Source organism: Phodopus roborovskii, unplaced genomic scaffold, assembly GCF_943737965.1.
Source record: "Phodopus roborovskii unplaced genomic scaffold, PHOROB, whole genome shotgun sequence".
Taxonomy (NCBI): Eukaryota; Metazoa; Chordata; class Mammalia; order Rodentia; family Cricetidae; genus Phodopus; species Phodopus roborovskii.
Window position 1 is genome coordinate 33101829 of NW_026126482.1, and position 23328 is coordinate 33125156.

Below are 23328 nucleotides of genomic sequence, written 5' to 3' on the forward strand. Positions count from 1 at the left end.
AACACTCCAAACTTACATTTATATAGGTTCTGTCAATATTCATATTAGAAATACAATGGAGACTTAAAATATTTATCTACTATTCCATTTAAAAATAGCAATCCTAGGTTCAGTATGATGGCACATGTATTTAATTACAACACTCAGGTGATAGAGGCAGGTGGATCTCTGTAAGTTTGAAGTCAGCCTGATCTACATAGTAAGTTCCTGGCCAGCCCTTATGACATAGTCAGTCCCTGTCTAACAAAAAAAAAAAAAAAAAAAAAAAAAAAAAAAACTAAATAACACCCTGTTGCCAGAAAGGTAATTAAATGGGGTTAGAGACTTTCTGCCAAGCTTGAGGTCTTGTTTTGATCAACTCTGGGATGCATGTAAGAGAAAAAAAGGAGCCAACTCCCCAAAATTTTCCCTTGATCACCAAAAAGGCACACACACATGTCCATGTGTACACACACACACTAAATGTAATACAAATAAAATAATAAACATGTTTACATACACAGCATAGTTTTAGGAAGATTATTTTTCAGAAGAGAAATCAAATATCATTTTTGCAAAAAATTTACACATTTTCTAAGTGCCTATTTTAATAAAAGGAAGCTCTATTGTTTGATTTTTTGTTTTTATTTAGTCTATTATTGTCTCACACAGCATAATTCTTCTGTGAAACTATACTGGAAATTTATGAATAAATTTAACAATTTTATTCTCTATAGGGATTTCTTTGAAGTCACCTTTTTAAAAGTCTAAAAAACTGTAATGTTCCCCTGATCATGTTTTCAGAACCAATGCTGCAGAATGAATCTAAGGCCAAGTTGAGACTTTGCTATGCAATGTGTATTAGCTTCTTTCCATGTCACATTATCTGAATTTGAATTTTAGAAATTACATTATTTTTGCCGGGCATTGGTGGTGCACACCTTTAGTCCTAGCACTTGGGAGGTAGATCTCTGTGAGTTCGAGGCCAGCCTAGACTACAGAGCGAGTTCCAGGATAGGATCCAAAGCAATACAGATTAAACCATGTCTCAAAAAAAATGACATAGAGAGAGATTACATATGTCCTCCTCTATGATTTCAAAATACTATATTGAAATTAATCTCTATTGCTCATGGCTCCTTCTACAATGTTGCTTTACAAATGTTATATTTGTTATATTATTCTTCTGAACCAATTACTTTTCTTTAAACTAGATTAAAATATCTAGTGAAATGAACTGTATTTGGCATATTTGACACTATAAAGCAAAGGGAAGTACTTCAAAGCATTGGCTTTAGCTGGGCAGTGGTGGTGTATGCCTTTAATTCCTGCACTCTAGAGGCAGAGGCTGGAGGATCTTTGTGAGTTCTAGACCAGCCTGGTCTACAAGAGCTATTTCCAGAACATCCTCCAAAGCCACAGAGAAACCCTGCCTCAAAATACCAAACTTAAAAGAAAGAGAAGAAGGAGGAGGAGGAGGAGAAGGAACTTTGGCTTCCTTTGGATATTAAATATAGTTTTAAGCATATCAATTTGGGAGGGGGAGGTAAGGGAATAAGGAAGAAACTGGAGTAGAGAAAATGGGGAATGGGAGTGGATGTGATCATAACATATTATACACGTGTATTAACTTTGAATAGCATATTTTAAAATATATTCTAAATGTTCATAAATGGAAATAATTTTGAAAATGAGAAACACCAGATGAAATTATGCGTCATCTTTTGGTGTCTATGCAAATTAGCTGCTTAACAATGTTGTGCTATTTACATTACCTACCTAGAATTCTTAATGTACAGACATAAAGTTATTCATTAAATCTGTAATACTACATCTTCACAAATAAATGAAAAGAAATGTAGGGGGCTGGAGAGTTGGCTCAGGCATTAAAGGCTAGGCTCATAACCAAAATATAAGAAATCTAGGTTGAAATAGCCAGTAGAATATTAGATCATTGTAATCATTAAAATACTTTTAAATTCATTAGATAGTTACTAGTAAATTGTCCAATGTGGTGGTTATTATGGATTGTCAATTTGATAGATTTAATAAATACCTGGAGCATTAGTAAGGTGCACTTTGGTTCTATGATTGAGTGCACTTTCAGAGAAAATTAATTGAAATAGAGAGAGTCTTTCCATGAAATTAGCAATAGGATTCTATGGCCTGCCATTCTGGAAGTAAGTTTAGCAAATTTCAAGTGGGCCAAGCTGTGAGCAAGCACAGCCCCATGGGATGAATTGCATGCCCTCAAGCCAAAATATACCTTCCTCTTCTAAGTTGCCTCTTGTTCATTATTTGGTTAAAGTCAAAGAAAAGCATCCAGTCTAGAAGACTTACTTTGTTATAACTAAAGTACAGATCCACATATCCTAAGAATGTTTCCAGGATGTTTATTGTTTCTGCATTCTCCTATGAGGTGTGTAGGTATTTAAGTCTCTCCATGGTTACCTAGGCAGAGGGGTGTTTCATTTCCTACAGGATGCTAATCAACTATCTTCTATTTGCACAGTTTTGATGCACTTCTTTTCCATGTTAGCATTCCTATCTGTCAAACATAGTGCCTTTTCAGTAAGTATTGTGTTGCTACAAAGAGAGTAATGGGTTCAGAAGAGTAGTGAGATGTTTGTAAATTGACATTATGAAGTTAAGCAACAACAGCAGAATTTTACTTCAAGATTAAGGAGAGAAAGTTTGGTTACAAGAGAGTAAGCAATTGGGTAAAAAGAAAACAGTTACATGCAGACAGATTCTATCTTTGCTGAGAAAATATGCTAATTCTTCAAATTGTTTATTTTTCTGACAGAATGAAGAGCTATCTTCATGAAGCAAGTGCCTAAATGGAGTAGGGAAGAAGGCTGAGTTCTTCCATGTACTTGGAAGAGTTTGGTTGACAATATATTGGACAGTATCAGCCAACTGCTAAGTATCTACAGGTAGAAGAATGCTCTGTTTCTCAGTTTCAAAGGCTTTAGGACCTTCTCTCTCCTTTACAGGTAAGAGGTCCTCTTCTTCCTTTGGTAGTTAGAGTCTATGACTCAGTCTTAAATACAATAATGAATACACAAGCAAACCATGCATTTAAAATGAAATAATTTTCATTTTCTTGTTTATAATTGGCCAGATGTGATTATACTGCATACTTTTAGGCTATAGCATCTTTTGGTAGATTAAAAGTATTTAATTTTGAAATTATAATTTAATAACATTATTTTCCCCTTCCATTTCTTCCCCCCAAAATTTCCAAATACCTCTCTTACTCTCTTTCAAATTCATAGCCACAACCAGGTGGTAGTGGTGCACACCTTTAATCCCAGCACTTAGGAAGCACAGGCAGGTAGATCTCAGTGAGTTCAAGGCCAGCCTGGTCCACAAAGTGAATTCCAGGACAACCAGAGCTGTTACACAGAAAAACCCTGTCTCAAAAAATCAAATTCATGACCTCTTTTATAAATTAATTTTTATGGTGTGTATGTGTGTGTGTGTAAACATAGATGATGTTTCTTTGATGGAGGGAGAGAACTACACTTATCTGTGTGTATGAGGACAAATGTTCACAGTTTTTGTCAGTTACCTGAAGTTCTTTGAGTGGTGTTTGGGGTCTCATGGGTTTTATTCATCCATGTTGTCATGTTTATTGGTGTCATTGTTTTCAAGCTCATGAACACAGTCATGTTGCTGAGGCTTTATGGGTGTAACTTATGATATTACAAGGAAAAAAAATCTCACATCAAACTTCTTGATTCACTGGCTCTTACCTCTTACAATCCTTCTGCCAACCCTGCCATGCTGTTCACTGACCCTTAGGTTCAGGAGTGTTTTGTAGACTTATCATTGAGACCAGACTCCATAGCTCTGCATTTTTATTGGTTGTGGTTTTCTGTAATGGTCTCCATTTGTTGTGAAGAGATGTCTCCTCGATGAAGGGTAAATGATGACTACGATTATCTGTGGATATAAGCACAAATATCAATGGATTATTATTAGGAATCATGTTGATTTATCAAACTATTAGTTGAACGTTTTCTTCCAACAACCATGGCTTTGCTAGTGCTGAGTAGTTAGGTAGGTTCCCAGTACTAAGCATGGTCTTATTTCGAGACATCTAACAATTCATAATCTGAGTTTGGTTTTTCCTTAAAAATGACCAATAGGTTCAAGTCTATGCAAATACCCTACTTTCCAGGCAATCCTTAAAATATGGTATTATATAATTAAGGTAAATGGTGCTTTATATACTGCTGATACCAAGGCCATAGCTCACACCTGGTCTATTCATTCTATCCAGTCAGTCACAATCAGTGGTGGGAACCAGATCACCTGCAAAGCAAACCACATTACCAGTTAGAATGGTCAGACCATAAAAAGACAGAACTTGAGGCTTATTTGTAAACACAACCAAAGATAAATAAGAACTGTGCCATAGCCTGAAACATAACACATAAACCTTAATATATAATGTAGTTTGAAACAAAGAAAAAATTTCCCACTGGAATTTGTGAGTTAGACTTCTGTCTAAACTAATGGTTTTCAACTTATGGGTTTTGATCCATTTGGGGAGTTGAATAACCTTTTCACAGGGGTCACAGTCAGATATTTATATTATGATTCATAATGTAGCAAAATTTCAGTTATAAAGTAACAACAAAAATAATTTTATATTTGGGGATTACCAGAAGATGAGAGACTATGTTAAAGCATTGGGAAAGTTGAGAACCACTGATCTAAATATTTTTTCTGTGGAAGGCATTTCTGAAAGTTAACAGATTAAATGACTTCTCTCTGAGATCCAGAACTAATAAGACTTAATAAAGTATACTTTGTTATGTCTCAGATATGCATAGATATAATATTTAAATGTAATTAAAGCAAACACTCAATTTAACTATTATCTACTCTCAGCAGCAAAATGACAATATCCCCAAAGGCTTCAAAGACTATCACAGTGGACAGCTCTCACTGAAACAAAACTGAACTTCTTAGTGTTCAGAAGGCAGTGGGCTGACCAATACAGGATGTGTCCATCCCAAAATGTCCATGTCCATTTCTTCATTACTAGGTGCTGCTCTGCCATTTTACCTTGTCGCTTACTGTCAGTTCATTGCTGCCAGGTAAGATATCAAGAATTCACTTTCAGGCATTTTAGGTCACTCAAATAAAAAAGATGCCAAGATCAGAGCATGTGGTTTTCTTTCAAATATTTAGGATTCTTTTTCTTTTTTTGTGGGGGTGGGGATAGGAACAGGGAAGAGTTCTATGAAAGAGTAGTTTATCAAAAGCAGGGACCAGAAGCTTAAAGGTATGACAACTTGAGTGTAGCTTAAAAGGACTCTGGCTTCAAGGACTGGAGAACTTCAAGGACTAGAGGAAAACTGAGTCCTGAACAGCTCCTGGGAAGAATACTCAGATGATTCATCTGAAAAGCAGCCATTGTTTACCCAGATATATGGGTGTAGCACTGGTATCCATGATCAGTAGAGGACAAGGGCAAAAAGGTTTTATGTTGTTTCACATATACAAATACATGCTTAGAATTCCTAAAATACCAGACAGACCCTCAATCTGCACTGAAGCTTCCATCTTCTAGAACCAGCACTGTTTACAGAGTCCCATGAGAGAGGACCTTATTAACACATCCCATATGATAATCCCTAGCTGTGAGAGAAAAGGAACTTGTCTATCCACTTTGAATACATTCTTTGTGTTAGTAACTATAAGGACTGGATTAGCTTGAACAACTGGTCCTTTCTTCTAACAAAACTGTTTTTGCTTTGGTTGGTTCTATTGTTTGAAAAAGTAAAAAACCCATTTACATCTTTCTTAATGTTTTTGATGTTTTATGTAATGCAGTGGAGTAACTTGGTGAAGTCCTGCAGGGTGGCCTTGCTCTGCTTTTTCCTTGCCCTCCTAAGTTACATACAAATGGGGTGACTTGGCTCCTTAATAAACACATTTCCTTTAATATCTTTTTTCCATTGAGGTAAATTGTATATCTGAAGCCTGACTCTGAACAAAATGGTCTTGGAGATGAAGGCCAATGGAGATGCCTATTTTAACCCTATTGGCCTTTTTAACTTGAGTGTTTGTAAGCATAGAATACAAGAGGAGCTTTGTTCATGGCTTTCTCAACACAGATTTCTAATAGACATTAACCCCTAAGAAATCACCCCAAATCTGAGGAACTGTTTCAAGCTAGGTGCACAGGGATATTTTCTGGCATGGGGTCAACTTGCTGGCAGCCTGCAATATGGTGAATGTGTGCATCTTGGGATTAGGGATGCTTGAGCTCAGAGCTTCCCATTCTACTTAACAACAGTTGATATTAGCTTTATATAATCCCAGAGTCCCAGACATTTAACTCTAACATTTAGCATAATAATGTCTACTTTCACAGAATTGCTAAGAATACTAATTGAGATAACATTTGTAAAGTACATGACACAAAGTATTCAATAAATATTAACATATGTAAGTAGGCAAAGAGCCCTGCTAGGTCTTTAAATCTGCTGTTTATTTTTTTTTCTCCTTTGAGTGCATCTGTTTTATAGTTATGCATATCTTTCCTTTTGTTTAACATTTTATTAATTAAAAATTTTCTTAAATGAAAAACATTTTTTTTTTTTTTTGAGACAGGTTTTTCTGTGTAGCTCTGTAGACCAGGTCTCCTTGAACTCACAGAGATTTGCCTGCCTCTATGTGAAAATGCTGGGATTAAAGGTGTAGATCACCATAGTCTGGCCACTTTTTTCTTTTTGTCCAAACATTTTTATAACTTCTTTGATAATTTTGTACAGTATACTTTGATAACTTTTACTGCCTATGCCTTACCTAACTCCTCCCAAATATACCTACTTCCTATTCTACTACCTACCTGGACAACTCCGTGTGTGTGTGTGTGTGTGTGTGTGTGTGTGTGTACATATACACATGTATGCTTATATGTATTCATGTGTGTATGTATGTGTGTATGCATATACTATATATATATATATATATATATATATGTATGTATGTATGTATATATGTATATCCCAATTTTTTACTGAACATATTCTCCTTGGTGTGGGACTAGCCACTGGAGAATGATGTACTCTCTTACAGTCACACCCTTAAAGAAAACATTCTTTCCTTTCACCAGAAACTATCCATAGTTCCTCAGTTAAGGATGGTGGGTCTTACGCCCCTCTTCCTTTCATGCTGGACCGTTGGTTGACTTGATCCTGTACAGACACCACAGCTGCTTAAATTTAAAAGTACCAAAGATACTATTTTGTTTTTATCCTCCCTGACCTCTGGCTCTTAACAATCTTTCTGCTACTTCCCACAATGGTCCCCAAACCTTGGGATGAAATATGTGTCCCTTTTGTGTATGAGCATCCCACTGACACTTTTTCTCTTTACTTTGATGAGTTGTGACAAATTTTTGTATAAGTAGAGCATAATAAAGGGAAGTATTAAATACCAAACAATATGAGATGGATTTTTTTTTTTTTAAAAAAAAAACATGTTATTCTCTGTCTTTTTCCTCCTACACTGTCTCTCCTGCCCTGTTTATTCTTTCTTCTCAATGTTTGTCATTGTTGTTGCTGACTTTCAGTGATGGTATGGCACACTGGATAGTATAATGGGCAAGTGGTCTACCACTAAGTCACATCCCCAGTCTTCCTGAAATAGTTTCATTCACAACCAGATGACCTCTTTGATCTTCCAAAGCCAATGGTCTTTTAGTTTTAGTTAAAGTAAAGCCATGCTAATCTCAGGATGACATAAATCTAAAATTTCCATATAATTAAATTTTAAGTATTCAACAGATAAGGTATTTCAGCTCATGCAAAGAAGGGGATTTATGTAAAACCATGCCTAAGAGGCCACCCATTCTAATTCTTTGGAATTCAATAAAAAAACAAAAAAACCCACCAAAACACAAAACAAACAAACAAACAACAACAACAACAACAACAACAAAAAAAAAAACCCACCGTTCTTAAAGGCCCTGGAAGGAGGCAGAAAAGAAATTTTTTTAACCAATTGGAAGTTTAATTTTTATTAATCTACATTGGATGATAGGTCTGAAATCTCATGCCAACTGTAAGTCAATTGCTGTAGTACACTACCTGACTTCTATTGCCTGAGTTGTTGAACACATATTCGACATCCAGGCATGTCATTCCAGAAGACAAGAAGCTGATACAAGATGATCATTGTGAATTTCAGGCTAGCTTCAGAAAAATGTTGAGCTCCTGCTTTAAAATATACTTAATTAAATATAATTCTCCATTTCCAATAAGCCAAGTCTGTTTTTAGTCCTTGGTTATTCCCTCTTCATCATATCACACTAAGGAAGCTGAAAGAAATATAAAAAGTAGATTGCCATTGGCGAAGTTTTGGAATTAATAAAATAAACTCATTTTAGCTCATCTATTTTTAAACAACCAAAGCCATATTATCACTGGTTTTAGCCCTAAAGATATGGCTTAGTTGGTAATATCTTTGCTACGCAAGCATGAAGACACAAGTTTGGAAAACAAAAAGCCAAGAATGATGGCATATTCTAGTCATTTAAGCACTGGAGAATCTGAGAGGTTTGCTGGCTAGCTAGTCTAGTAGAATGACTATCTGGATTCAGTAAGAACACACCCTTCTGCATAGAACAAGGTGAAGATGGATGAAGAGGACACTTGATATTACCCCTTGATCTACAGGAAGAAAAAAAGACAAAATGATACACATACACAATTACACAATCATACAAATATGCTCTGCATTAATCCGTGTTTCTCATTTTGTAACAAGTAAACCACAACCTTCCATGGCAGAGAGATTCTCAATAGACATTTCACAGAGAAGACCATTGACCTGTGCTCCTTTGGAAACACTTCAAGCCTAAGTCAATTTCTCAATATAAGATGAAAGTTGCACTATAAGAGCTCCTTAAGAAAAATAAAATTTGACACATCTCATTAATGCTGCACATAGGTATGCATAAACATACCACAAAATGCTTCTGGCTCATTTCATGTTTCAGGCATTAAAAGAAAAAGTCAAAATTTTCCTTGCAGTAAAACAAAGTCATTTTTATGGAAGGCGAGTATCTATTAGTTACATCATTAAGTTGAGAAAAATGATTCTAGTTCTTTAATCAAATATGTAAGAAATCATTGAAGAATAGATATGAAATAATGAAGTACAGATAGATGTGTTTCATGTTTCCCATTTTCTATGCTAAACACAGGAAAATAACCTTAAGCACTTAAAATGATCAATCTGTTTCTGATAATAATTTATGATCTGTTGTACACACTTAAAGCTTTGTTAATAATCTACCAAAGTTAAGTGATGTCAGTTATTTAGATTTTTGGTCTAAAACCTGACCCAGATTATGTTTTTGCTTATCCTATTGGGTACTTGGAAATTTTCATGTTAAAAGCACTGACAATGATGATTTGTTGCTCTAAATATGTGAGTTGAATAAGAATTTTCTGGGCTTTGTGATCATGGAACTTGCATAGAGAAGCCAGTGTGTTCTGCCAAACTGTCAGTGGGGTGGAGTAGGGTGCCAACACCAAGGGCAGAGAGCCCATTTGGGTACACTAGGAGTGTGTTGTGTCCATGGCTTTATCTTTTTCTGGAAACCAGACAGCTCCGCTAGTGTGTTCTTCTGCATAAAACAGTAAATTAGTCACCCAGCGCTACCAAGGTACTTCATTAACTCTAAGTGACAGCCTCTCTGTATTTTCACATGACTGAGAATCAAGTAGTTGCACATCAAATTGTGACTTTTTCCCTTGTTTCTCATTTGGCACAGACCCTTTATCTGTCATTATTTTATGTCCTCAAAGGTCTCAGCAAAACTGCCATCCTTGAGTAACAAAAGATGCTGCTCAGAGTGGCTCAGACCCTGGCTTGTTGCAGCAGATGCTGTTTTATGATTTGCCAAAGAATGGCCCCTTTTATTTCTGTTTGAATGCAGCTTTCTTTCCATCCCTAAAGGTTTTCAATCATGGAGCCTAATCCTTATCTATCCCCTATGGATGATAGCCTGTGACTTTGCCATCAAAGCCTGTAGAACCTTCACTGTGCAGATAAAGATATGCAAATAAGTGAAACTCTGGTCTTTACTTCACTGCTCCTGCTCACTCTACTTATTTCCTGTGATGAAGTCAAAGACTGCAGTCTCTGCCTGTGAGAATCACAGATTAGAAAAGGGAGATGACTGAGAAAACTATTAAAATAAACAAAGAAAACTCAGACAATTCATCCCTAGGTTTGCTATGAAAACATAACCAGGGAAGGTAGGCAGAAGTCAGAATTATTCATTTGTAATAAGTTTGGCTTTCCTTTAAAGAGATGAGATTGTCTCTCCATAGGTCAGAGGAGGAGTATCCTAAAGACCAGAAAGCTTCCTAGAACAACAGAGTTGTTGATGGAAATTGCCTTGATGCTATTTGGAGGGTGGTTCTTGAAGTTGAACTGTTTGAAAGCATTGCCCTAATGATTTGATTTTCCTCAGGATTCCTGGTATAGAAATAGGTACACTGGAATAGGAAATGGGAAAAGCAAGACATTTAACTATGCCAGCAATATGGATCTTCAGGTAAAAGCACTTGCCACACAAGCATAACAACCTAAGTGTGATCCCCAAAACACACAAAAAGTTGGATGTGACAGTACACATCTGTAACTCTAGCACTTCTAGAGCAAGATGGCGGGGTGGCAACAGGAGGACTGCCTGGAAACTCGTTGCCAGTCTAGCCTAGATGATGTAGCATGCCAGAAACTATGGACTCCACAAAGTGGATCGAGAGAGTTGACTTTTGGCAATTGTCCTCTGACTTCCAGGTGCTTTCTAGCTTTCACATGTATCATATACAACATACACACACTTTCAAACAGGAATAAGAAATTTAAATTTACAAATATACCACTGCATTCCTTCATAGAACTGAAATTTGTTGGCTTGTTTCATGAGAACTACTATTCACCTTGTTTTTTTTTTTTTTTTTTTTTTTTTTTTTTTTTGTGCAAAGACACTGTACTGAGGATCCGGGGACTTTGTCAAATAGTAAAAGATGATTAGTAAAGTTCACAAACAGGGTGGATACTCTACTGCAGGAATAACATCAAGGGAAGGGAGGATGGTAACAAGTCTGAGGGATGAGTATTATAAAGATGATTGCTCCTCATTGTAGTCAACTTCCTTCTTTCTACTCCCCATGGATTATTAAGAGCCATCATTCTTGTGTATATTTTGCAAGGAGGAAGGAATTTGTGGAGAAACTGCAGAGCTACCAGCCTGCATGGAAAGAAATGCTCTCAACCCATGCAGTGTTACTATTTTTGACCCATGATTAGAACTAATCATCTGGGCAATCAAAGTCCTGCATTAACATGTATTCCTGGCCAAGTCCACAGGCAGCTGCTCTGTACCATTTAATTTGGATGCTGAGATAGAAGTAGACACTGACAGGCAGTAGTTACGGGACATTCATCCATTGCACCCATGTCAGTGATAATAATACTGTAATTGTATCCAGAATATGGTCTTTTACTTTGTTTTGACAGGTATGTTGTTACTCAAGCAGTTGTATTATTGGAAATACACAAACCAGACATGGACGTACATGCATGCATATGTTTTTGCTTTAATGGTTATGTGTATTTATAGAAGAAGCCAGCGGTGTCAGTCATCCATATATACTAAAAGTATGCACTAAGAAATGCAGTAATATAGAAAAGTATAAAAAATTGGAAGAACACTCTAAGAGAGGTTCTTGTGATTTCAACAACATGGTTTTGTGTTTACTTTGAATGACTCTAGGGGCCAGAGAATGTCTAACATAAATTCTAGGTCCTTAATCTAGCATTCCAACATTCTCACCAAATAAGTATACTGTTGCAGACACATGGCCTGGATTAGTGCTTACAAATAAAGCTTCGGAGTAAAGTTTACTTTGAATACAACTATAGCTTCTGCTATTTAAATATTCTGCAGCCTGGAAGAGTTGTTAAATCACTTTGGCCTCCATTATTCCGAATCTCAAAATTGAAACAGTGATTTATTTTATAGGGTTGCTGCATGATTAAATATGGTAAGGCACATAGGGAATTTGATTTAAAAATGATAAAAAAGAATTATTATAAAATGTTAGCTTCTATGGCTATGGTTATGGGGTTAGTAAAAACTGGGAAGAATAAGCTGGTAAAGCCTGACTTCTTTGTATTGATGGTTTAATGTAAAAGTTGGCAGCTGGATAGAATTTCCCTCATCCTGAGAAAGAGTAATGATGTACATTGCTTTGCTAAATTAGAAAGTTGTGTGTGTGTGTGTGTGTGTGTGTGTCTGCTAATTTAAATGTAATTGGCCCCCATAAACTCATAGGGAGTGTCATTATTAGAAGGCATAGCTTTGTTGGAGTTGGTATGGCCTTAATGGAGAAAATGTGTCACTGTAGGTACAGGCTTTGAGATCCTATACTCAAGATATCACCCAGTGATGGAGTTTACTTCCTGTAGCCTTCTGTTTAAGATGAAGCCAGCAACTTGTCTGTCTGCATGCTGCAATGAATCCATCATGATGATAATGGACTGGACCTCTGAAACTGTAACTAAGCCATTCAAATTAAATGTTTTCCTTATAAGAGTTGCCTTGGTTATGGTGTTTCTTTCCAGCAATAGAAAATCTAACTAAGACAGAAGTTGGTACCAGGAACTGGGGTATTATTGTGATAGGCCTGAGCATGCCTTTGTTTGAAGGAAAATGGACCATGAGACTATGGATTAGAAAAGGAGTGGAATGCTTTAAGCATTGGTTAATGGACCATGCTAGTAGGAGAATGGAAGACAGTGGTGATGAGTGTGATTTGATGAACTGTGGGGGGCTATCTCAAGAGGCTTCACATGTTGCCTAGACATCATTCTTATCACAATTTGATGAAGAATGTGGCTGCTTTATACCTTTGTCCAAAGAGTCTGCCAGAGCATAAAGTGTAGATTAATTCTGTTAGGAAAGGAAATCTCAACACAAATATAGATTCTTTTGTATGGTTATTAGTGTTAACTCTGGTGAAGATTTATAAGGAAAAGGCTCAAGCTGAACAAATAAAAATATAAAATGTGCAGATAGAGAAAAGGGGCATCAGGAAGTTTAATAGAGCCAAATTCTGTGTTTAAGGATATAAACATATTTTAAAAATTGAGTAAGGGGAGTAATGACCTCAGAGCAAGATCCCACACAGCTAAGTTTCCAACTTGTAAAAAGAAAATCTAAGATGCAGGTGTGGTGGTGGTGCACACCTTTAATTACAGTATCCAGAAGGCAAAGCCTGGAAGATCTGTAGGTTTGAGGCCAGCCTGGTCTATAGAACAAGTTTCAGGACAGCCAACTTTGGGCAATGAAAGACAGAAAACCAGTGAAGATGTAATTGAATGAGGGGTCCATGTCCCAGCCCCAGCAATCAGTAAAACATGGCATCTTTGACCACATGGTTTTGGCCTTAGAGTTAAGGACAGAAGAAGCAGGCCTTCATGTCCAAGGAAAGCTGCTGAGGCCAGAATGTCCCTGAATGGAGGCCAAGAGAAGCCATTGTGTGAAGCTGTGAAGTTGAAGCCTGGCTTGCCTTGGAGACACCAAGATGTTATAGATGCCAGAGTCTTGGGATACCTGCTAAGGAGAGCTACTAACAGGGATTGGAAACAAGCATAAGAGAAAGAAATATGTTGCAGTCAACAGAACTGAATGGAGAGGGAGATCTGAAAAATATTTTGATATCAGACACGGAGATGAGAGTTTGGAGTTTGCCCAGCTGGTTTTCAGTATTGGTCCAGTATATCATTACTTGGCTCCCTTTCTTATGTTTTGGAATGATGAGGTACATCATATGCCATTATATGTTGGAAGTATGTGACCTATTTTTTATTATTATTATTTTGATTTTAGCATGGGATTATAGATAATAGATTGCATGAATCTCAGAAGCGACTTTGAACTTTGGACTTTCAAATATTGTTAAAAATATAATAGACCTTTGATGTTGGACTGAATGCATTTTTCGTTACCATATTGTTAAAAGCTTTTTGAGGCCAGAGAATGGAATATGGTAGTTTGCATGTAATTGGCCTTCATAAGTTCACAACGAGTTTCACTATTATGAGGTGTGGCTTTGTTGGAGTAGGTCTGGCTTTATTGGAGGATGAGTTTCACTGTGGGGATGGGCTTTGAGGTTTCCTTTGTTCATGATACTGTTCAGTGTCACCATCTACTTCCTATTGCCTTCTAATCAAGATGTAGCCGTCACCATGTCAGCCAGCATACTGCCATGATTCTCACTGCCATGATGAAAATGAACTGCACTTCTAGAACTATAAATGAACTTCCTCAATTAAGTGTTTTCTTAATTTTACTATTAATTTACTATTAATTTTACTATTAATTTATTATGTGTATGTGTGCCTATGTGTGTTTATGTGTACCATGTGCATGCAAATAATTATGGAACCCAGAAATATCTGTGAAGGTGCCAGGAACCAAACTCTGGTCTTCTGCAACATCAGCAACTGCTTGTAGCTACTGATCAATCTCCCTGGCTCTGAAATTTCTATTGGCTTTGAAATTTTTAACAACTGAATGAAGGATTTTGATGGTGTAAACACACACACACTTATTGAATTCTTTTGGTAGTGAAGATGTTGTGCTGAGTATGTGCATGCTTATGTATGCATATGTATAATTATGTATGAGAGAAAGAGAAAAAGAGACAGACAACAAAGTGTTTTTTTTTTTTTTTTTTGGTGTTTCTGTAACCACATAAAAGATAATAACTTTCAGTCTCATTGTAGATGAATTATTTAATGTTTATTGATTTACTTTGTAAAATTAAGTATTTAACTGCTAATCTGTATCAGCTTTGAAACAATCTTTTGTCAAAAACGATTCAGTGAATAGTAAGGAGAAAGGCCAATGGATAAAAAGCTTTTCCTATGCTAACACAAAGGCCTGTATTTTAATCTCCAGAATTTATTGAGCACGACTCGGTAAAACCCACAATCATGGTATGCCTAAGAAAATTGGGTTCGATGAACCAGAAGAGTCTTTGGAAGCTTGAAGTCCAACTAGCTTGATCCATGAAGCACCTAACAATATTGAACATTGTAATGATTTAATAAAGATATGTGCCATAGGCTTATGTATTTGAATACTTAGTTCATTGTTGGCAGCTCTGTTTGAGGAGGAGTTATAGCTTTGTGGGGTAAATACATCATTGGGGTTGGGCTTTGAGAGTTCATATTCTGACCCATTACTAATTTGTTCTCTGTGGTTCATTCTTGTGATGAAAGATGTGATCTCTTGGCTTCCTGCTATTGCCTCCATGCCTAACACTTCCTTTCATGCCTGAACCATGTTATGACTGATTCTTACCACTACCACCGCCCTCCTGGAAATATAAGTAAGCTAAACTCATCCTTCTGTGGTTTGACTTGGTCATGGTATTCTTTTCCTTGCAGCAGAAAAGTAACTACTATAGATCTTGGTACTTGAGAGCAGCCCGTTTCTATGATAAACTCACTATATATATATATATATATATATATATATATATATATATATAGTGAGAGAAAGAGAGAGAGAGAGAGAGAGAGAGAGAGAGAGATTGACTACAGGTATATATTATAATGTAGTATACTTTGTTATTTCAGACTAGAAAATCTGTTAAGAAGAATATAAAGATTGGTTCTAATGTAAGACTAGAAGACCATAAATCTGAGAGATGTATTCTGTGGAGGCACAGCTCAAGACGTTTCATGGGGAACAATCTTTACATTTTGTCTAAAGGCTATTTATATGATACTTTGTCAAAAATAAATCTAGCTGCCTTCTTCTCATGCCCTAAGAACTTGACTGAGAATAAATTAAAAAGTAATGGACTAATTAGTGTGGAGACAGCAGTTTCAAGAGAGAATAACATTGGATTTATAGCATTGTTGTATACTTAGACAAATCTATAATGAAAAATAACAAGTGGGATATAAAGAAATTCAAAATATACAGTTTAGAGAGAAAGGGGCCTCTAGGAAGCTTAATGTTGCAACCAAGTGACATGCTAAAAGATTCTGTAATCATTAAAGAGATTAATGTCATTGAAGAGAGGCCTGATGTACACTGGAATAATGAGGAAGGTGCCTAGAAGGCAATATTCTGTGCTGATAAACCTACAACTTTTGAAAGATATCCCAGCAGGTTTTTGCTCCTGGACATTAACTAGATAAAAACTCTGTTGCTAATGTGATTCAAAGAGGACAGTGTCCAGCAAATCATCCCAAACTCGCAGTTGAATTTGGCTAACTGGTGCTAGCTTTAAAGACATGAAGGATACAAGAGTGAAGGTGTTTATTTTAACTCTGAGGAATCTCTCAGGGAAGGATGAAGGCCCTTAGATGGCAAAAGAGATGCTATACTGTGGAGCTATGCAAGCAAAGTCCTCATTACAGTAAAGAACCCAAGATGTTTGCAATGCCACAACTTTGGCATATCTACCAAAGAGAGTTGCATATATAATGGAAACTGGCAGCAAAGCTGGAGGGGAAGAACCATTTAAGTCCTCTGAAACTAAATCACAGACACAAGACATTGCACTACAGACTTTGGTACTTGTTCCATGGGGCTTCAGCCATGCTTTGCTCCACTGTTTCCTCACTAGGCTCCCATTTCTTTCATTAGAAATGTGAATGCATACTCCTTCACATTGTGTGTTGGTGTTGGAAGTATGAAATTTTCTTATTGATTTTTACAGAGGATTATAGTTAAGAGACTGCCTTGAATTGGACTTTAAAACAAAGTTGGGTCTCTAAAAGACTACAGGGAGCTTTAAAGTTTAAGTAAACACAATTCACATTATGGCATGGCTGTATACCTATGAGAGCCATGGAATAGAATATAATGTTTTAAATGAGAATCGTTCCCATAGGTACAAATGTTCAAACTTTGGTCCCCAATTGGTGGTACTGTTTGAAATGTTAATATAGCTTTGATGAAAGAAGTATATCACCAGGGGTAGTCTTTGAGTGTGCATAGTCTTTTCTCATTTCCAGTTTGCTATCTGTGCTTATTGTTTATAAATGGAGATGTGATCTCTCAGTTTCCTCTTTAGCTACCATCCTGCCATTTGCTACCCTAGGTCCCTATCATGATGGACATTTTCTTCTGTTACCATATGACAAAACGAGGTCTTTCTTCCATATGTTGCCTAATTTATGGATTTTTTTTCTCAGCAACAGAAGAATAACTAATACAAATACGGAGGGTGAAATGAGTATCCCAAGTTATTCTCTGACCTCTACCTATTCATGGTGGCAGGCACATGATCCCTCCCACACAAAATAAATGCAAAATTAAGATGTATTTTCATGAATATTAGATAACATAAGATAACTAGCACAAACCTTATAAATTATTAGAAATATATATAATTTTTATTTATTTACTTTGTCTGTGCATGTTGAAGTAGGACATATGATATATTTGTGTGGAGCTTAGAGGAAAACTTGTATAAGCCAGTTCTCTCCTTTCTTCATGTGAATTTTGGTGAGCAAACTCAGATCTTCAAGCTTACACAAGAAACCGTTTTTCCCAAAGATTCACCTCTCTGTTTCCCAAATTAGAATGAGAAATCTCAAGAGTTCTGAAGATGTCAGCTTAATCTGCAATCTCATGACCCCTTAGCTAAAGGTTTTCCTGCTCAGAGGTCCCATATTCCTACCAGAAAAATTCCTCCAGACAGTCAGTGGGAAATGTGTATGAAGAACTGAGCTTGATGTTGGAAACCCAAGATAAAAACTTAATTTTCCAAATGAGTAAGGCACATAATATTTTCATTGTTTTAAGTGTTATAAAAATACTTAGAAAAACCACTCAGTATTACTGGTGAATAATGGTATGTTAATACATGGATGTCTTTACAAATATGTTTTCAAGGATGAAAAACAAATGATCTCATGAATGAAATGATGAAATAATAGTAGATACTCAGGGTCAAAAGGAAAAAAAAAAGCATGTGTAAAGTTCCTAAGGTAAGAACAAACTTGATTTGTTTAGAGAACAGAAATTTCTCCATTCTTGTGAAAGTGAACAGAGATCATAGGATAAGAGGCTGGATTCCATTATCAGATAGCTCAGGTTAAAACAAAAGCCATCACTGAATTGCAGGCAACATTAGAACTGTTTAACACACACACGTGGGGGGATATTATAAAGATATACTTTTGGAACATACTTGGTAAATGATTGTGATTTTTCTTGCATTTAATACATGAGCTAATAAGCCAACAGAAAGAAGAAGTATTGGAGAGGAAGGTTAAGACCAGATCATCAGATCATTATGAATGGCTGTCTATGTATATTACCAGGTGAGAATCTCCTTTCTCTTCCTGATCAGGATTGGAACTGAAGAGATGGAATATGCATATATAACACCATAGTAGATAACGCAGAAGTTAAAGAAAAATAGAATGTATAATTTTTATAAAAATAACAATGGAAAACAATATCCCAATGCTTTGCTTTAGGGGACTGGCTAAGTTGTGACCTTAATACTATTCAATCTCTAAAGTAGATGTATGAGTCATTGAGAAATATGATTCATCCAGGTTGTCTGAGTTTATTTTTGGTGGCTCATCAATTAGCTCACGATGTTCTCTGAACTCTTAGACAGAGCAGTGTCTAAAAGAAATGTAGAGTTGAATTTTCCCCCAAGAATATGAGTGAGGTACTACTTATAAAGGAATTGGTAAGTCAAGTAGTAACTTAATTGGTAAGCCCATCCCAGAATAGACAATGACTTAAGTATGGTAAATCCCTAGATTTCCCTCTGGAACTTAGAGTTATACCGCTGAATAATCTTAATCTTAGAAAATGTTTATTGCTGATAAAACTGAGGGAGGAGGCTCCAGAGTCTTTGTTTCCCTAGCTTTTTGAATCTTGTAAGTTAGGAATTTCAATATTACTGTGAACTTCCAGGAAGGATTATTCCACTTTAGAGGAAACAAGTATTACATTATCTCAAGCTCTAAGCTGTGTAAAATATTAATAATATTAATGTTTTTGTAGATTGAATTTTTTTCTAATTGTAAATCTCAGTGTATGTTATACGAGACACAACTCAAGCCACATTTCAAGTACTCCATGGTCATGTGTGGGCCAGGAATAATCACATAGCAAAGTGAACTTCTAAAACATGTTAATGAGCAGAATTTATGCATTTAGCAATAATTAGTTGTAAAATCCCAGGCATTGTGATAGTAGCTGGAAATTCAGGGGTGAGTAACAACATCTCCTTCCTTAAGATTAGGCAAAAGGGCTTCTGTCAGTATTTACATTTTTTGTTTTTGCAAATTATATATAAAAGTTCTGCTCCTGTGGAAAACTGTTCCTTCCCTGGGGACAGTACTTAGTTCTTTTTACCTACTCTACCCTGACTGTTTGTATAATATAAATCAATGTCAAAGTCAAAGTAAGGACCAGGAATAGAATAATCTTTTTCATGTAAATAAGCAAAAATACACTTAAAAGCAATATAATGGAGCAAGTTTATAGAAATAGACTTGTTTGTTTTGTTTTGGGTCTTTTGTTTGTTTGTTTGAGACAGGCTTCTATCTGTAGCTTTGAAGCTTATCCTGACACTTTCTCTGTAGACCAAGCTGGTCTTGAATTAGCATAGATCCTCCTACATTTGCCTCCTGAGTGCTGGGATTAAAGGTATTAACCACCACTGCCCAACTAGATTTGCTTTTTCAAAGGTCAGGAAAAAATCCCTGAAACTATTACCAAGATGAGAATTGAAAAGTAACTAGAAAGATAGTTTCAACAATGGATTTATTGCAGATTTGCTATTTGCACACAGACTTTTTTTAATTTTTGATAGGTATTGTTCTATCTCTACCCTTCATTTTTCTTTTTTGCAGGACTATTTCTTTATTTGGCTTTTCAATTCATGCAACAGTTATGACTGCTTATCCTTGCACAATTAGGAATTCATTCACTGGGGAGGAACTTGAAGGAGTAGCCACAATACAATACAATATAATACAATACATATAAATAACATTTGTAGGTAGAGAAAGCCTGTCTGTATTATATACTGACTAACTGAATTGGAGTCTCCTAAAGACAGGCAAACAGAAGGCAACTGAGGTTAAAGGAAAGAAGAAAACATTGAAGGCTGGTACGATAGAATCCAAGTCAATATGGAAATTGATATTCAAATATAAATTTGAAAGACACTTTTTTCAAATATAATTTTGATTATAATTAGAATCTAAGGCCCTTACTAAAAGAGTTGTTACCTCTTAATTTTCTCTCATTACCTAGAGAGACACTGACTTAATATGCTTCTTTGAGGAAGGTGTGACATTAACATAGTCACCTCTGTAATTTCTAGGTGTGATTAAACAGTGAGACTGGTCATCACTTCCTTAGAAAGAAAAAGACAACCAGATAAATGAGAGCTGGGGGTGGGGGTTCAGGCCCAGTACACAGACACTTCATCCACATGAAGAGGGCATTTCTATGATTTTCATTAGTCAAACTCTTGTCACAAATGATTATGAACCTGACCCTTGTATGAGAGCCTGCATAAAGAAGAAATTGCTTCAGTGACCAAAGATGAAAGCTGTTATATTTGCTTTAAGAAAATAAGAAGTGAGCATGTTCATTTTAACTTGAAAGCTATAGTCAATAAAAAACCCTGACAATGCACTAGGAGTCATAAATAGAGCAAGAAATGATTTCCAGGTCTGTCTCTCCAAAGAGAATGCATGAAAGAGGCTGGAAAATCATCCATTGTAGAGCTAAATAAAGATGCCCCATCCCACATTCCTTCCTATTAAGTGAGAAAATAAAGTGTGCCAACCAAAGAAATCGACAATCACCCTCCTCAGCAAGCTTAAGGAACATTTTCTGCAGCTCATGTCACTGATATTAAACAAGAGGAAATTTCAAGAATTCTACCCAAGTTCATGGTGTGGTCCACAGCAAGTGAGCACACAGCCAGCATGCAATTGGAAGAAGGCAGACTCAGAATAAGCTTGTCAATGCCAATTGAGAACTACTCCATCATGCTGCTAGCAAACACCTCGTTATAAAAAGAGACTCTGCTTTCAGGTGGTTGGTGTGAACAAGCATAATGCTTTATCTTTGTGGATTAATGCTTGCTTGATAGTTTGTTCAATATTTCAAAGTTAAGGTTGTGTGCGGGATATGGAAATGCAGAAACCAAGAAATATATGAACTTGTGCATTGGAAATATGAGAAATATAAATTTAAAATAATAATCACTAACTTATAATATATTTTTATGTTTGAATTATCCAATTTAGGTATTTACATATACTGTATGTCTCCCACATTGCATGTATGCTATATAAATCTTGTGCAAGAGGGACCCAGGTCGTTAATTATATTATTTATACATTTTTTGCAAGATTTATCCAGCACAGCATCTGCAGATAGCTAACTGCCTTATGTTTGGCCCATTGCCCTTTCAATATTTCACAAAAAGCCCTTGGAAATAAGCAAGTCAGTGGAGGATTGTTTTTGTTCTCCCTCACCCCTGGTAACTTGACTGTATAGACAAAAGGATATGAGTTGAATTTAATTTCAATTAAGAAATAAAAGATTAAAGGATTAGCATCATTCAGATATTCTTCTGTATACTCTAAAAGGTGATAATTCCTGTTTGTAATGTGGTGTTAATATTGGATGTAACAGCCTGATAGCGCACTGTCCTTTGCTGGAACTGATGTTAATTGTATGCTCAGAAAACAAAATGGTTAGAGTCTAAACTATAGCAACAGCAAAAAAAAAAATATCTGGCTTATTATATTTTATTCATATTTCTATGATAAGTAGGACATACAGGCTCATGCTTGGCTCTATATGAGAGATGTCTATTTCAGTTGCCTGGTGCATCAGGTCCCATCTCTGCATATTTTAGTAAATACCTCTAAGCTTCCTTACCATACTGTAGACTCAATTATACATTGCAGAAAAGTGTATGGAGTAGCTTTGGGATGAAATGTTTCAGTCTTAGTGATATGCCACAAACAGTGTGCCAGTGACACATGTTCACCCAATGAGGACTACCACAGAGGCTACCACAGCAAAAGCTCCTTATGGTCAGTAGCACTGACTATTTTTGGTCTGACACAAGGCTTGGTCTAATTGTGGGACTGTGTTCATGTGTACTGTTAAAGCAGATAGAATATATTACCCACTGGTCACTTATCCCCCTATCATACATGAGTCTGTTTTGTAAAATGATGAGTTTGCCCAACAAAACCAGTTTTATGGGTTAGCTTTCGGAGACTGTGACAAAATATATCAGTAAAGTGTGCTTAAAAGAAGAAACATTTGCTCTTTCCTTTTGCGGCCATCGCTGGATCGCAGCCGCCAAAATGAAGTTCAATCCCTTCGTGACTTCTGATCGAAGCAAGAACCGCAAACGGCATTTCAATGCACCTTCTCACATTCGGAGGAAGATCATGTCTTCCCCGCTTTCCAAAGAGCTGAAACAGAAGTACAATGTTCGATCTATGCCCATTCGAAAGGATGATGAATTTCAGGTTGTCCGAGGACACTACAAAGGTCAGCAGATTGGCAAAGTGGTCCAGGTGTACAGGAAGAAATATGTCATCTACATTGAACGAGTACAGCAAGAAAAGGCTAATGGCCATGTGGGCATCCACCCCAGCAAGGTGGTTATCACCAGGCTAAAGCTGGACAAAGACCGCAAGAAGATCCTGGAAAGGAAAGCCAAGTCTCGACAAGTAGGAAAGGAGAAGGGCAAATACAAGGAAGAAACGATTGAGAAGATGCAGGAGTAGGGGCGTCTCATACACAGATTTCATTAAAGACTGTTTAAGTTAAAAAAAAAAAAGAAAAAAGAAAAGAAACATTTACTTTGGCTCATAGTGTCATAGTTTCAGATCACAGCTCTTTGACCTCCTTTCTTCAGGTCAGAGAGATGGTTGAATTTTATGGAAGGCAGTGTGAGTGTGTGATAGCACAAAGCTCTGTACTTCATTGTGTCTGAGAGTGGGATAAGAAAGAGGGGAGGGAAGAGGAGAGGGTAGTCAAAACTGAGCAAGTTACAGACATAGAGCATACTTGTAGAGGATGCTCTTGATGACCTAACTCATTATCATTACAGCCCACTCAGTTAAGAACTCATCAGTGAGTTAGTCCATGGATGCATTTACCAAACTCACTTTCCAGTTGCCTATCAATAATGCCTTCATTGGAGCAAGGCTTCAATATTTGAAACTTCTGGGGGACACTTCATAAGTAAAGTATAATAAAAG

At 36.4% G+C, this 23328-nt stretch overlaps 1 protein-coding gene across 1 annotated transcript; it reads left to right on the forward strand.

The window, feature by feature from the left end:
* Positions 1–22385: 22385 nt before the first annotated feature.
* On the forward strand, positions 22386–22898 carry LOC127229093 (60S ribosomal protein L26-like). The gene has a single exon (XM_051194100.1). The coding sequence runs from the start codon at positions 22423–22425 to the stop codon at positions 22849–22851; it is 429 nt and encodes a 142-aa protein (XP_051050057.1). The 5' UTR covers positions 22386–22422; the 3' UTR covers positions 22852–22898.
* Positions 22899–23328: the final 430 nt, after the last annotated feature.